This window comes from Kogia breviceps, chromosome 6 (assembly GCF_026419965.1).
Source record: "Kogia breviceps isolate mKogBre1 chromosome 6, mKogBre1 haplotype 1, whole genome shotgun sequence".
Lineage (NCBI taxonomy): Eukaryota > Metazoa > Chordata > Mammalia > Artiodactyla > Physeteridae > Kogia > Kogia breviceps.
The window spans coordinates 81,446,162-81,462,682 of NC_081315.1; the positions used below are offsets into that span (position 1 = coordinate 81,446,162).

The 16,521-nt window shown below is 39.1% G+C and overlaps 1 protein-coding gene across 4 annotated transcripts in view; it reads left to right on the plus strand.

Moving 5' to 3' along the window:
• Nucleotides 1-16,521, plus strand: part of ATP8A1 (ATPase phospholipid transporting 8A1) — a 242,469-nt gene that overhangs the window by 46,938 nt on the left and 179,010 nt on the right. For all 4 annotated transcript variants that reach the window (XM_059066067.2, XM_067036148.1, XM_059066068.2 and 1 more), the window contains exon 6: nucleotides 14,450-14,490. In XM_059066067.2, coding sequence (XP_058922050.1) covers nucleotides 14,450-14,490 — 41 coding nt within the window. The remainder of the gene's footprint in view (nucleotides 1-14,449; nucleotides 14,491-16,521) is intronic.

Sequence of the window (16,521 nt, forward strand, 5' to 3'; positions counted from 1 at the left end):
CTGATGTGATGAGGATCAGCCATGTCTGCCAAAATTAGCTGGTAATTAAAAACAGTATTTTTGTATGGCTCTGACTTTTATGGGACTCTGTCAAAATGCCCTGCTTCTCTTCTTACCACCTTCTACCAGAGGGATTATCTGCTGATCTTTGATGCATCTGAAAAAAGTACATTTATTAAAGTATCACCTAATAAATTAAATATTTACTGAGATTATACTTAGTACGGGACATATGAAAAAGTATAAGATGGGAACTCTATAAAAGGTGAAAAATGATCTGGTGTGGAAAATGAAGGATTTGGATTATGTGATCTCAGTGTCTCTAGATTTTTGTGGCAAATGCTGTGTCAAATGCTCTACGAATTCAAAAGCAGGAGAGAGAATTGTGGCGTAACTTGAGCTAGATCTTGAATTTCGGGAAAAGTTTGGATAAGCAGAGGCACCTGGGCAAGATATTGCCTGTGTGCCGCGTGAGGAATGATGAAGAGAGCTTTTCCTGAGCAGAGATGAAGACGGCTGTTGGATTGCTTTGTGGAACCACTAGAGTGCCACATGGGGAAAGGAGATTCCTGGCAAAGGGAAGCAAAGACATGATCAGAAAGGTAGGCCGGGGTCAAATTTTACAGGGCCTTGAATGCCAAGCCAAAAGATTCCAACTTTTCTTACATATGCGGAGTAGCTGTTGAAGGTTTACAAGCCCAAAAGAGATAAGATAAATATGCAGATTAAAGTCGGAGAGCTGAGTGACACGGAATAGGGGGCTCTTAGAAGCCTGAGGACTAAGCTACTCTAGGGGTTTAGGTGGGAAGGGACAGCCATAGGTATTGAAAAGGGGGGGGGGGAAGCAAAAATGTTTCAGGTACTGGTATTTTTGGCAAGTGGTGCACTTTTTGCATTTGTTGCCATGTTGCTCAGAATGTTCGGTAACAGCTTTTGAACCAAAAATATGTAACTGGTTTTTCCAGTACATAATGTGTCTTGTGGCAGAGGGCTCCTATCCTCAGGGACTAGCAGTTACTTATTTTCAAGCCTTGGCACAAGAAGTCAACATGGTACAGTTGAAGAGTAGCCGTCATAGCCGTGTTGATTTAAGCTACCACACCCTGTATGGATGGGTTCTCTGATTTTCCAGGTACTTGCCTACTTCCGGAAATACTCCCTCTTTGCCCACTATTCAGAGAAAAGATTCTTTCTTGGTTATCATTCTTGGTTCACCAATTCATTCTGGATTAACAGGATTAGCTCTGTGGTTAAAAAGTGAGAGGAAAGTCTTCTATAGTATAGAAAACTCATGTCAAAAATAAAATATTAAGGCTTAATATAAAAATAATTTTAAGTCAGAATAGTTGGAAAGCCCATGTTCAAGAAATTATGGTCTTTAGTTTGCTACTTGATTGTTTTCTAAGAGACTCGAATTGTTCTTTTTTTTTTCTTTGCCTAGTTTGAATATTTGGTCATCTTTTTGATTTTGCAGTTGATAGGTGATAACAAATGTTTGAGTAGGATACTACTTGCTGTCAGATAACTCAAATTACTGATACTTTATATGAAAGCCATCTGTCGTTAGACCAGACTGAAATTCAATTTGCTTTCTTGACTTGAGGCAGGAAGTGGTGTAGGAGTGGAGTGGGAAGGGGGTTATTTTTGACAGGCAATTAATCTATGACAGATATTTTTAGTATTTTACTTAAATTTCATTTTCTAAATGTTTATGAAGACCATGTAATATATGAGGATGTCTTTCCCTCAGATTCAAATATTAGTCCTTCTATATTCTTAGAAAAATGAATATTTTCTCTCCTTATTTTGCATTGAGGCACTAAAGAGTGACTTTTTTCTCTGTCATTCCCTAGTGACTTCAGAAATACAAATTCGTGATTTCACTTACAACATTTTCAGTGGACTGGTACCTGTCTGATGCCTCATTTTTACCAATTAATGAACTTGATCAGGGGTTAAATTCTGGATTCTGCAGAGGGCAGGTCTTATCTTCATGTCCTCACAGCTCTAGCCCAGGGGCCCGTCGTCCTTAGCAGGTGCTCTATGTGAGTGAAGGAACCACTCTCTGTATAGATACTTCAGTACAGATAGGAAGCAGGAAGAGACTAGAAATGAAAGGAGCCTCCTTGAAAATTCATTATCTAGGGTGTGAGCAAGATGAAAAGCAGTATTTCCAAAACACTGTGTCCCAGACTGTTTTGCAGGCACTGATAAGATTAAAAAAACAAAACAAAACAAAAAAAACTAACATGGTAGAAGTTCTTGCCTCCTCTTTACTGTCTCTGTTGAAGTCATCATATCATCATTTTACTCTGCTCTGCATCCTATGAACACAGCACTGTGTCCACTTACCACTTCCACTGCCCAAAAGCCCAGAGCACTGCTGTATTCAGGACCCCCAGGTTTTCCTGGCATCCAAATTTACCTTATTTTCTCTAATTTCTTCCTAAATATTTGAGCTCACAATATTTGACATACCCTCCCTCCACGTGTCTACATACACACAGGAGGCAGTCTCTCACTCTGTGTCCTAAATTGGGTTTTCTTGGCCAAACTTAGCTCTGCAGAAATTTTCTAATTATGCATTTGTAATTATCATTATAATATGTATATTGAAGCCAACCCCCATAAGAATTTGTTGTGACTGAGCTAGTTCTCTTTTTAAATTGTAAACTTACACTTTTATTTTTTGTGGAAAACTGCTATGGCTAGTATTTCAAGTGGAATGACAGTTTCACATAAAGTCACAATATGGAGGCCTGGGAAAGGATGGGGTTCAGGTGCAGACTAAGAAAGATATTTTGGATCTAAAAAATTAAAATTAAAGATGCCTCTTAATGAAGTAGATTTGCTATTTTAAAATCCCAGGTTTGGATATATTCCCTGAAGGATGGTGTACATACATTCTGCAGGTGAGAATATCTGGGAGACACCTGTGACATCTGGCAGCCCATCAGTTACCTGACTGGCTGCTGCCATTGAATGAGAGCCACATTAGTACCATTAGATTGTTTCATACCTTGTTTTGTTAGTAGGTATTAGATTAGAATAAGTCTTTAATAAAGCAGTAGAATAAGTCTTTAAAAAGCAGTTTTGCTCTGTTTTAATTTAATTTAGAAAAAGATAACGTGAAATTTTTTTTTTTTTTTTTTTTTAGTGGTACACGGGCCTCTCACTGTTGTGGTCTCTCCCATTGCGGAGCACAGGCTCCAGACACACAAGCTCCAGACGCACAGGCTTACGGGCCCAGCCGCTCCGCGGCATGTGGGATCTTCCTGGACCGGGGCATGAACCCGTGTCCCCTGCATCGGCAGGCAGATTCTCAACCACTGCGCCACCAGGGAAGCCCGTGAAATTCTTTTTAACTAGGCACATAGCTAAAAATAACAGATCTCATCTCCACCTGATCGGTCTTTTCCCAGAGCTACATCAGCCTTTTGAGAAGTGGAGTTGAGTTGGTGGCCACTGATAACCCCTAACAAGGCTACTTCCCTGCAGGGCACATAGTTGCTTATCTCTGACTGCAAGCTATTTCACCTTTAAAGTCCTTTATGAAAAAGATGTTGAGTTGGTGTGGGTTGAATTTGTTTTAGGTTAAGCCTGAAATGACCTACTAACAAGGCTGACTCCATCTGGTTGAGTTCATTTCATGCTAAGGGACTTAAAATAGCACCACTTTCCTGGCTTACTGAAAAAGCCAGTGGGCAGCTTTTTTGTTTCCCTGGAGGTATCTGCACATCTGATCCATCCATAAGCCTGGACCTGTACTCTTCCATGTATACATCAGTTACCTATAAATAGTTCTTAGAAAGTATTGGTTCCATGAGCATAAAAATTGGACTTAAAAATTGAGCACATACGTGCTAAAGAATGTTTTCAGACACCTCTAAGATTGTTAATATCTTAAAATTAAAATTTTTAAATCATACAATTTTAGGAACTGAACTGGTTAGATATTTTTAGCAACAGCTCTGGATGAAGAGGAGGTATTTATTTGTGGGGAAGTACAACTGCAGATTATCTTTCATTTGTCCCATAAATAAAAGCACACCAAGAAACAAAATCCACTGAGGAAATTGAGGGCCATAGATAAAGTGAAAGGAGAAAAACAGGTGTGACTCCAAGTTAGAACGTTTATTGTTTCACTTAAGTAAGTTTTGCTGAACATCTACCTTGTGTAAGACCCAATGCAGAAAATGCAGAAAGAAACCAGGCTTGATGCTTGCCCTGTAGGAAATTAAAATCTGGTAGGGAAGATAAGATGCTCACTGATACTATGATACAAGATAGAAAAACTAATAAAGGCCACATGAGAGAGGGAGGGATTCAGAAATGTCACACGCGAGGATCACAAAGATGAGTGCACTTTGAGTAAGCAGAGCTGTCGGTGTGGGTGCAGGGATAATCCAGGAGGAAACGGGTAGGCATGAGGTATATTCTGGGAAGAGCAAATACAGATGTCCCTTGGTATCCATGGGGGATTGGTTCCAGGACCCCCACAGATACCAAAATCTGATTCGTTTATACAAAATAGCATGTGAGTGGTGGATGCAGAACCCGTGGATACAGAGGGCTGAATGCAGTCCGTTTTGGCTACAGCATAGGATACGTGGCAGAGAGCAGTGGGGACAGGGACGGGGAGGCAAGTTAGGGTCATAATTTGGAGGCTTTGAAAACCAAGGTGAGGAACTTGGAGAGAATTACTGAAGGGTGTGGCTAGGTTCCCAGTCATACTTTTTAACAAAGAATGTGACAGCTGCATGGGGAGGGGTGGGGTGAGGCACAAAGGGAGACTGACTTGATTAATTAGGGAAGGGGAATAGGGTGGTAGCAATGAGAAGGCAAAGGAAAATACACAGTGGACAGATCCAACTGGACTTGGCAAAGGAGGGGAAACCCCATGAAACAACAAGTGCTGAATTAATAGAGGACCAAGGCTGTGATACCCACTAAATCCAGCATTTAAGAAGTCATAAAATAGATAAGCAACAAGAATTTAGCGTATAGCACAGGGAATTATAGTCATTATCTTGTAAGAATCCGTAATGGAATAAAATCTGCAAAAAATCTGAATCACTATGCTATGCTGTACACCTGAAACTAATGCAATATTGTAAATCACATCTTCAATTAAAAAACAAATCACAGTTCTTAACTGGAGTTCCAGTTCGAAACTGGAGAGCGGATGTGGGGCTGTGAGAACTGAAGCCTAGCTGCAGGGTGGAATGGGCGGTGCAAGGAGATTTTTGTGTGTGTGTGTGTGGTGCGGGCCTCTCATTGTTGTGGCCTCTCCCGTTGAGGGGCACAGGCTCCGGACACGCAGGCCCAGTGGCCATGGCTCACGGGCCCAGCCACTCCGCGGCACGTGGGATCTTCCCGGACCGGGGCACGAACCCGTGTCCCCTGCATCAGCAGGCGGACTCTCAACCACTGCACCACCAGGGAAGCCCAAGGAGATTTTTCTTTCAAGGAATTTCTCAGTTACATAAAGGAAAAAGCAAATGATTCATGACTCTGAGCAGCATTGGGGCGGGGGGTGGGGGGGGAACATTCTGAGCGAAGGAGGTTCCTGCCCCTTGTGCACTGATCACATTATCTCACCCATATTTTTTTAAGATAAGTCACTGGTTCTCAAACAGCTTCATGAAACTCACCTCTAGAGTTTCTGTACGCCTCGCAGGGGAGCCCAGAATTTCATTCTAAAGAAATTCTCAGTGATGCTGATGCTGCTAGTGAGGACCCTTGTTAAAAGTTTTAAAGTAAGCTGGAAGAAGTGGTATCAATTCATTGAAAAATCTCTATAGAGAATACGGACGAGAGTGGAACCCAGGAGGTTCCCTTTGTCTTTTGTGTCAGAGGATCCCAAGCAGATTGTTGCTTAATTTGACCTTTATAGGCAAGTTCACGAAGGAGACTTTAGTTCAGTGTCAATTTGTGCCACAAGAGTTTTTTTGCCTTCAAGTTGTCTTTGTAAGGGTCTGCATGGTGAATGAATTGATGCTTTAATATGGGTATGCTGGTTTTCCTTCTCTGCCCAGTTCAAAACTATAGTCTCAGCGGTTCTCTTAGCCTTCTCAACGCACTAAAGCGCCTCTTCAGTGCTTCCTGCCACTTAGGGATTGCAGCATGCTGCCTTTGCTGTGGTTTCTCTACCTCCTGTGACAAGGGGTAGTGCCCATTATCCTTTTGGATAATTTGCCTTTTGTTAACCTATTTCAAGAAGTGGCTTGATTGCCCAGGAATGACACCACACACACTCCGGTGACTCTGGTAACGTCCTTAATGGTAGACCAGTTAGATTGCCGGGGCGATTATTTAATTGAGTCCTGAGAGACTGACAGTTTCTCCAGAGCCTTTGATTAGGGAATTCCCAAGGGACTCTAACAGAATGTTTGTATTTCAACAGAAAATCCATTACAACAAAGCTGTTAAGTAGCATCCTGCTCGGTAAGAACAGGTGACATTTGAGGTATTTGTTTAAAATCTGAGCTCTCCCATGCGTACTAATTAGCCAGTGTGGAAATTATAGCAGGTGTGTTTGGGGAACTGCTGAGAGGCGGAGGAGATTTGCATTTAAAAGGAAGAGCTGTTAAAGCATCATGAGACAGGCCATTGACATAATTCTTTCCTAGCTTGTTCTCAGTCCCCTTCTCCAGGCATCACTGATCATCTCCATGGCTCACCTTCTCTAGAGTTGTGAAGTAAGTGTACTTTGGGCCCAAGAAAGCTAAAGGCTCAGCAAAGGACCCAGCATCATTTCTTGTTTCCCCTAAACCTGGTTAGAGCTGGGTTAGAGGAGGTCAGTGATTAAAAATAACTAGGTTTCTATTTCAGTCACCAGCATAATACATGTGATATGGTTTATTTTAATTGTTCTATGGTTGGATGTTTAGGAAACAGTTCAGAAGTAAAGATAACAATGAATTGTGACTGACTTTTATCCAAGCCTTGATTTGTACAGAAACCTTTTTTTTTTTTTTTTTTTTTAATTTTTGGCTGCATTGGGTCTTCATTGCTGCGCACAGGCTTTCTCTTGTTGCAGCGAGTGGGGGCTACTCTTCGTTGTGGTGCATGGGCTTGTCATTGCAGTGGCTTCTCTTATTGCTGCGCTTGGGCTCTAGGCACGTGGGCCTCAATAGTTGTGGCACGCGGGCTTCAGTCGTTGTGGCTCCTGGACTCTAGAGCGCAGGCTCAGTTGTTGCGGCTCACAGGCTTAGTTGCTCTGCAGCATGTGGGATGTTCCCGGAGTGGGGACCGAACCAGTGTCCCCTGCAATGGCAGATGGATTCTTAACCACTGCACCACAAGGAAAGTCCCCAGAAACCTTTTATATGTCATGAGCTGATTTTTAACTTCACCAGAATTCTGTATTGTTCTCTATATCCTAGATGGGTCTTGCCTCACGTTTGAAGAAGCTATGTACCTCTAGCTTTTATTTCTGTGGTAGCGTTTTGTAGATAAAAAACAAACACAATTGGGGGTGGAAGGTAGAAGGGATAGAAACATCCTCAGTTCTAAGAAGCCTCCAGGTGATGCTGATGCTTCAGGTCTCTGGACCACCTGTTGAGTGGCAAGGTTCTGTACTACATCCAAAGGTATGTTACTGTTAGTTAGAATTCTAATTCAGTGTAGGACATAAAGGTAATTTACACTTGGATTAATCTAGGCCACTGTAGCTTTCAGAATAAGTACCAAGTACCCATCAGATTGACAAAATTCAAGCGACTGATAACAGTTTGTGCTTGTCTAAGTTTATAGTCAGTGGAACTTTATATATTGCTAGTGACAGTGTAGATTGCCACATGGAAGTAATCTGGTTGTATCTGATAAAAGTACAAACATAAATACTCTAGAGCCAGCAATGCTCCTTTGGGACTCCTCTCCTATAGATTACAATTACGTAAATATATTTCAGTGTTATTTGAGGTGGTAGAAAAAAGTAGAAGTCACAATTTCCATTGAGAGGAGGATAGTTGAATACATTAGGATATAACTGTTGTGTAAATCAGAGTTGTTTCACAGCTGGACTGGAATACCTCTGTGCTGATCTCAGAGACACCTGGACCTGTGATGCTGAACCTTGGCCAAGAGAAGGACAAGATGGACTAGCTGTTGAATTAATGCTCTCTGCAGGGTTTGAAACTCCCCTGAAGCACCCAAAATTAGCTCCTCTGTTTAGTTTAAGGATGTATATAGATTGATGGCTTACCTGGTTTAATTTGTAACATAATCTGGCTTGTCTAATTGACTGGGGGTTATAAAAGATCCCCTAGAAACATTTTCCCAGGATTTCCTGAAATTAAGATTTATCATACATATCATGGAGGTTCAAAATCCATGTCCGAGGTGAACGAGAAGGGACCCTGGACGGCTGTGCCTAGGAGTTTCTCAGGCCCCTGATGCTTGCCTGGGCTTTTATTTTCCCGCTGTACCGTATCCTCTAGTTTGATTAAAACTTTTCTTGAATATACCCTGTGGAGTCTCGTGAGTCTGTTCAGTTATCTGACCCATTTGTAATGGATACATCCATACAAGGGATTATGTCTCAAAAACTGGGTTGTCTCTGTGCTTTGTCCTGAAAGTAAGGACAAATGTTAAGTGGAAAACCAAGTTGCAGAGAAATAAATTTTTAAAAAGAAAGAAAACGAACATGCATACGTGCATGCTTGTCTAGAGGAAAGTATGTGAGGATGCATCAGCATTCCTTACCTTGAGAAAGTGGCATGAGAAGAGGAAAGAATCTCAGCTTTTCCTTTATATAACTCCAGTTGACTTGGACAATAATACATTGATTCTGCAGTTTGATAGAAAACACTGTTGACTGAAAATGTATTTAAAAGTTTCTTAGCCATATCAGTTTTTGCAGTAAGCCGTAGTTTCCAGTGTATGTCTTCAGTGATGAATGGAGGAAACCTTTGGATGGAGTGTAGGGGAGAAGAGAGTAGAAAGATGTACTGTTTGGGTGGAGGCAGGCACCCCCTAAGAGATGGTAGGAGGACAGGCTAGTTTACAGCCTGTAAAGGGAGGGAGGGTGGTGCAGAAGGGTCAGGTAGGGGAGGGACGTAGGTAGGTTTGAATGTGCATGGAGAAACCATCTGAGCGAGGTTGAGGGGAATGAGCAGATGGGGAGGATGGACAAGTGAAGCAGATTCAGATGGTTTTCCAGGTTTCAGTGAAAGTGGTCAGGCTTCCAACCTCCCTGGTGGAGCAGACTCCCTGGTATGGCCTGGTCAGCTGAGTTTGGGAAGCCTGCTGTGACATTTCCATCCTGTAAGGGGAACCCCGTAGAGTGGTTCAGGGCTGTTTTCAGATGTGAACTGACCAGTCTCTTCCAAGTGGCAGCGTTTCAAGAAGGGCTAGTTTAGATTACAGAGCTGGAAGGGGTGGCCCAGAGCTGACATCAGAGGACATTTATGTCCCAAACACACAGGAACATTAGTGCATCTAACGGTTGTGTAACCATTTCCAGCTGCTCACATGGGAAACATTTTAGGAACTTATGAAACTGAGAAGGCTATTTTAAGCAAATGTTTAAATAGTTCATTGGTATCATTTTATGTAGGTGGGTTTTTTTTTTTTTTTGGAGTGATAATTCACATACTATAAAATTCATTAAAAAAAAAAAAAAAAAAAATTCATTATTTTCAAGTATACAGTTCAGTTTTTTTTTAGGATATTCACAGCGTTATGCACCCAACACCACTATCTGATTCTAGAATCCTTTCATCACCTCCACAAGAAACCCCAGACGTATAAGCAGTCAATCCCCATGGCCCTCTTTCATGAGCCCTTGACGACCACTAATCTACATTCTATCTCTATGGATTTGTCTGTTCCGGACATTTTATATAAAGGAGATCATACGACATGTAGCCTTTTGTGACTGGCTTATCTTCAAGAGTCATCCATGTTGCCACATGTATCAGCATTTCATTCCTTTTCTATGACTAAGTAATATTTCATTGTATGGCTTTACCCCTGTTGTTTAACCATTCATTGGTGGATGGATATTTGGGTTGTTTCCACTTTCTGCCTATTATGAACAATGATACAGTGAACATTTTTGCATAAGTTTTTGTGTGAACATTATGTTTTCAGTTCTCTTGGATATATACTTAGGTGTGGAATTTCTGTATCATGATAGCTCTGTGCTTAACTTTTTGAGGAAATGCCAGAGTGTTTTCCTATATAGCTATTTTTTAAACATTGTGTACATATTGTTTTTAACATGAGATCTATTAAGGAACAGGGTTGTATCTTTAGTAAATCTATGTAACTACTACTATGGCTTCATATGGCCCCAAACACATAGGAACATCAATGGATCTGCTTTCCATCCAGCGAGTATTGACTCAGCACCTTTGTGTTGCTGCATGGAAACACTGGGAATACAGTGGAGAACAGAATAGAGAATATTCCTGTGGTCAAAGATTTGGGGGTCTGGGGAAAGAGAAAGCCTTACATAAATCCTCTCTCAACTAAATATATAGTAAAACTGTCATAAGTGCTCTGAAGGAGAAGTGCAGGAAGCTCATTTAGACTTGAGGGTAGTGGTAAAGGTGTAGGTGTCAAAAAAATGTCCCCTGAGAAAGTGGTGTTAAAGCTGAGATCTAGGTGAGGATGAAGGGAAAGTGTGTTGCAGTCGTGGAAACATGTGCAAAGGGTTTGAGGCAGGAAAGAGCGTGTTGCTTTCAGCACGGTGGGCCTGGAGAAGGGGCAGAGGGGAGTGGTCAGAAGTAGTGATGGAGATTAGGCAGGTGCTGCTTCATCAGAGGGCTTTGAGGTGTTTGGACTTATTTTATGAGCCAAGGGGAGCCAGTCGAAGAGTTTTAAGCAAGGAGTCACTTAATGTTGTATATGTATGTATGTGTATAAGGATATATGAATTGATACATAATAATCCATAATTGTATGTAAAATCATTGTACTTTGTCATTATAGCTATACTGTAGAAACTAAATTTGAAAGAGATCAAGAGTGAATGTAGGAAGCTAGTGGTGAGGCTAATTCAGACCTCCAGTTGGGAGATGACGGTTGCTTGAAGTAGGGATGCCGGTGTTGGTCATGGTGGAAGAGATAAAACAAGGTGTACGCTTAGAGCACAAAATCAACAGGATATTTTTAGTAGTAAAAACTATTCATGATTTCCAAAGTTTTTTTGTTTTTTTTTTTTTTGCAGAAGAGCTTAAAAATAGAGAGATGAACAGTGAGGCATATGAGCATAATAAAACTGCCAAAAAACATAATACAGCATTGTTAACAAGCCAAAATTGTTTCTTAGAAAAAAGTATTGCTACCCCCCCACCAAAAAAACGCTACTGGAATTAATAAGTGAATTTTACAATAGTACATGATGACAAGGTCAGTGTACGAAAGTTTAACGCATTTCTATATACTACTACCTGTGACTAATTGGAAAATGGAATAAAAAATACAACTTAAACAATATAAAAAAAAGTCATCAAATGTCGAGAAATAAATCTAATGAAAGACCCATACACTATAAACTCCAAAACCTATTGGAGAAAATTTATGAAGACATAAGTAAATGGAAAGGTGTAGCTTGTCCATAAATTGAAACACTTGAGCACCAAATCAAAGTCCCAGGAGAGTTTGGAGTTTTTTTAGAATTGATAATTCAATTCTAAAATTTATATGGAAATGTAAAGAATTCAAAATAGCCCAAACAGTACTGAAAGACAACAATGTGGGAAGACTACCTAATTTCAAGACTTACCATAAAGTTAAAATGATCAAGGTGGTATGTATTGGTGTGAAAATGTGTAAATTGATCAGTGGAATAAATACAGAATCCAGAAATCAATCCACCATAGCACCATGTCAGTTTAACGGGGGAAAAAAAAGAGTTTTTTAAACAGAATCTCAGATATGTTGATTGAAACCTTTAATACAAAAATACTATATGATTCAGTGCATATGACATGCAAAACTAACTTACAGTGAATAATTTATATTTGTCTCTGGGGATGGGATAATGGGCTGTAAAGTGGTATGAGGAGTCTTTTTGGAGTTCTGCATCTTGTCCTGAGTGGTGAATTCACAGGTGTTTACAGTTTTTAAAAAACTCATTGAACGGAGTACGTAAGGTCTATACACTTTGTTGTAAGTTATACTTCAGTTAACGAAGGAAAACCTCATGAGTGTGAGCCAGGCAGATGTCCTAAATACAGGACAGGGAAGTAGGTTGCCTATAAAGCAGCAGGAAACCACAAACAAGTGTGGTGATGGAGTGGTGAGCCCCATCGAAAGAGGGGGTCACTGCTGTCCAAGCCGCGCGTCGCAGTGCAGTAACTGACTGAGCTCCCCTGATAAGCCTGAAGTCTTCATTTTCGTGTCAAACCTCTTGATTTTAGAAATATTGAAAACTGATTTTAAAAAACCCAAGTATTGCAATGTGGGATTGTTCACTTGTATGAGGTGGGATTAGAAGAAAATAAATGGCAATAAAGAGCTCCAGATACTATTGAACAGGATTTTTTTTCTAATTTAAAGTTATGCAAATTTTAGCCCCATCAGTCAGTTATGCAGATTTGAACAGCACTTTGCCAACAGTCCTTGTTGAGTACTTAATATTGTAGTCACTGGGTTAAGTGATTAAAGGGCGAAATGCTGTCATTTGTTCTTTTTTTATTTTTATTTTTTATTTTTTTAAATTTTTGGCCGAGTTGGGTCTTCGTTGCTGCACGGGGGCTTTCTCTAGTTGTGGCGAGCCGGGGCTACTCTTCGTTGTGGTGCGATGTGTGGCTTCTCATTGCAGTGACTTCTCTTGTTACGGAGCACGGGCTCTAGGCACGCGGGCTTCAGTAGTTGTGGCTTAGTTGCCCTGGGGCATGTGGGATCTTCCCGGACCAGAGCTCAAACCCGTGTCCCCAGCAACGGCAGGCGTATTCTTAACCATTACGCCACCAGGGAAGTCACTTCCGCAAGGGTTTTTTTACTCTTAAGTGTCACGCTCTGAACCCCTTGTACACCGGGAGCAATGTCCAGGAGTAGTTTTACTCCTGGCATCAGTTTGGGTGAACTCTACAGGCAGTAGAGTTTTGTGTGTTAGAATATAGGGATCAGTTTTAGATGCCTGGTGCTCAGATCCTTCACCCCTAACTGTATGAATACTGTCAAAATTGGAATTTTGACTTAGTCATATAGTTACTGGAAATACTTTAGTGTTAGCTCTTCATCTTGGAATTATTATTTAAATTAATGAGGTTGATTCACCAAAATTCACTGCAAGATATTCCTTGTTGCATTTATTCATCTGTTTAACTAGCACTGGAGTGTCTTATGGGCTAGGAGTGCTGTGAAGTGCTAAAGATGAAGAAATGAATAAGACACAGCCCCTGGCTTCAGGGAATTTTGGAACACAAAGAGATTATATTTAGATTAAAATAATTTATATCGTAACACTTGTTTCCAGACCTGTTGTTATGTAATTAGTGTTAGATTTGCTATTGCACATTTTGGGGATTATCATCATCATGATTTACTTAAGAGGGTTCAGACTTCATCTCTTCTAACATCAAAAAAACCTGAATCTAATGTTTTTGTGCCTGTAAATTATTCATCTTGCAAATATTTACCCAATAGCTACTTTGTGTCACGTACTATTCTGTTTCCAGAGAATATTGTGTTAAACAAAGTGAATATTAGCTTGCCCTCATGGAGTTTACTGTGAGGATAATTTGTTGACTGACCTTTTGTTGACTTAATCCTTTTAAGTACTACATGCTGTGCTATCTACTTCACATTATTCTTTTTTGTTTTGTTTTATCTGTTAGTGTCTATTGGCATATTCAGTATTATGCCACAGACACACTGCAGGAATAAAAGAAAGGTATACTGAGTAACTTTACTGTTGCAAAGCAGTAATAAAACACTGAGAAATATCAACCCCTCAGTCATAATTTAATTGTAGCCTCTTCTTTTATTTCTTCTCAGTAAACCAAATATAGAAACATTTGCTATTTTGCATTATTTTAAAGCTAAAGGTACAGATTTTTTTTAATCTACTGGTTTATGTGTTAAATTTTTACTACCGAGTTTGAAAGCTATTCCTGCTATGCTTGTAAATCTTTTTTTTTCTTTTTTAATATTGCTACTGTTATGGCTTCTGAAATTTTTTTAAGCTTGTCAAGCATTTTTGTGGCTTTCTCCTCCAGCTAACCCCTGTAATTCCTCTGTGTGCTGATGAAAGCCCTTAGCAATGCCAGTGAAATAAAATAGTATTTTATTTTGAGATCTAAAATGTGCATTGGTTGTTTCTTTGTGTAATTTTATGTATCTTTGCTGTCATAATTGGTTTTTAAACCTATAAAAATTGTTACCAGTTAATTTATTTGAAGCTATTCTTTTAAAATGATCGTTTTATCAGAGGTAGGCTTTTGATAAGTAGTAAAAATATTCTTAAAACTGTCACCTTTTCTCTTTCCAGTTTTGAGAAGTGGTGCTTGGGAAATTGTGCACTGGGAAAAGGTATGCATTGATTTTTATTTTGTTACAGGAGAAGAAATGCATAGAGGTAACTCTAGTAGATGTAATTTTTGTATATAATATAAACAAATGTCAAGTATTCCACTGATATGAAAGCTATTTAGTGATTAATGTAAACATACATGGAATCTTCAGTTAGTCACTTCCATTTAATAACTTGCAATATATTAGAAAGACTATTACCTTAAAGTAATATTTAGAATTTTTTTTCCTTTCATGGTATATTTTGAGTACTGTTTTCATAGATTTCACTTAACCATGGACTGTTTTGTGTTTTAATTTTTTGCTTTAATCATCTGCTGTCCAAGTAAAACAAAAATTAGATTCTGATAGTTCACATTTCTATACTTTACTTCACATTCATATATCATGACTAATCGCATTTACACACTGCTAATTCATTTTTTTAAATGTCTTACTAACTAAATATCATCTTCTAATGAGTTGGAAATCATTTCCATCAAGAAGTTAATTTGCTCATAGGAACTCTAACATGGCAGTTAGTGAGTTGAGTCATTATTTTAAAAGTGTTATCCAAGAGTTCGTATGCTTTTCAGACCTCAATTTCAAAAGGTAAGCAATGATTGTTAGTTCTCCCTTAGTTCTGGAAGACCATTTCATCGCCAGTCATCCACAAGTGAATAACCTTCGTAACTTGGTGAGAGACTTTCGGAGGCGAGGCCATTCTACCCAGGGGACTTTGTTTTCTGAGACTGCTGGTACAACGGAGGTGTAACCCACACTCAGTTTACTTGCACTCCAGTATTTCCCAGTTAAAGGCCATGCCCTGATTCTACCTTGTGATGCTCATAGTCACCTTGTATTCCCACAGGGAACAGGATTCATCCTGAATTAATTACATCCTTGTTTATTTTAAATCAGTAGCCAGAATAGAGATTGACATCTCCTTTTCTGGATATTTGAAAACTCACTACTCTCTCTCTCTGGTCTTTGACATGAAAGTAACACAGAGGAAAATACTTTGTGCTTTCCTTATTTCTGTGATAGTCACCTCTTTTTCTGAGCAAGATAAAAAAAACAAAAAGCTCAATTTACTGTTTCAAAAGAAGTTTCTTTTATGCTCTTGTATAGTATTTTGGGATTTAGACACTTTAGAGCCAAGACAAGTAGGGTATAATCAAGTATGGTAAATTGAATTTTATTATAAATGTGTTTCATTTACTAGGTTTGTCAGGGTAATTAACATAAATGCGTATCCTTATAAATTGATATCAGTTTCTTCTTACCTAGAGTGCTTGCTTAGAAAATAAACAGTTGTAAAGTCAGGAGATAACCATCTACTAGTTCACCCTAAAATTAGCCTGTTAAAATGTTTTATTTTCCTAATAGACAGTCATTATTCCAAGATTGATTTGATTATTTTAACTTACTTTTTCAATTTTTCACAGAGAAAAAAATTAAATTACCAGCCCATGGTTTTCCATAGAGGTAGCATTCTCAGTTTTCTTGGAGATGAGTGCCACATTTTCCCTGAGCATCCCACTTCAAAATACAGAGGGATAGAATTTAAGGTGTTGCCAAAAATCATCCAGCCAAAATGAGCTGAAGTTACTTAATAACTAGAAGTAGATACTTAATTAATTAGAATTAACAAAAGTTGGTTCAGTGATGAATTCAAGATAAATATTCAGAAATTGACATCACTCTTTTCAGCAATAGCAATTTAGAAAAATACAGTGAAAAAGAGATCTCATTCCTGGTGGCCTGTGGGATGCTTACAGGTAAACTTGAAATATATATATGACCATTGTAAAGAAAACATAAAAACTTTAGGTGTTAAAGTTTCACAAAAAGACAAATATGTAATATTCCTAGAAAAACAGCACCACTTGTTCAAAAGTAAGGATGTAGTATAATCAGGGAAATTATATTTTTTTCCCTCAAGAGTTGACTAAATTATTCATTGTAATTTCAAAACTAAACAGTTGAGAAAATAGAAGAATATTTTGGACAATTAACAGTGTGCAAGGATTAAATATAAGTAAAATGGTA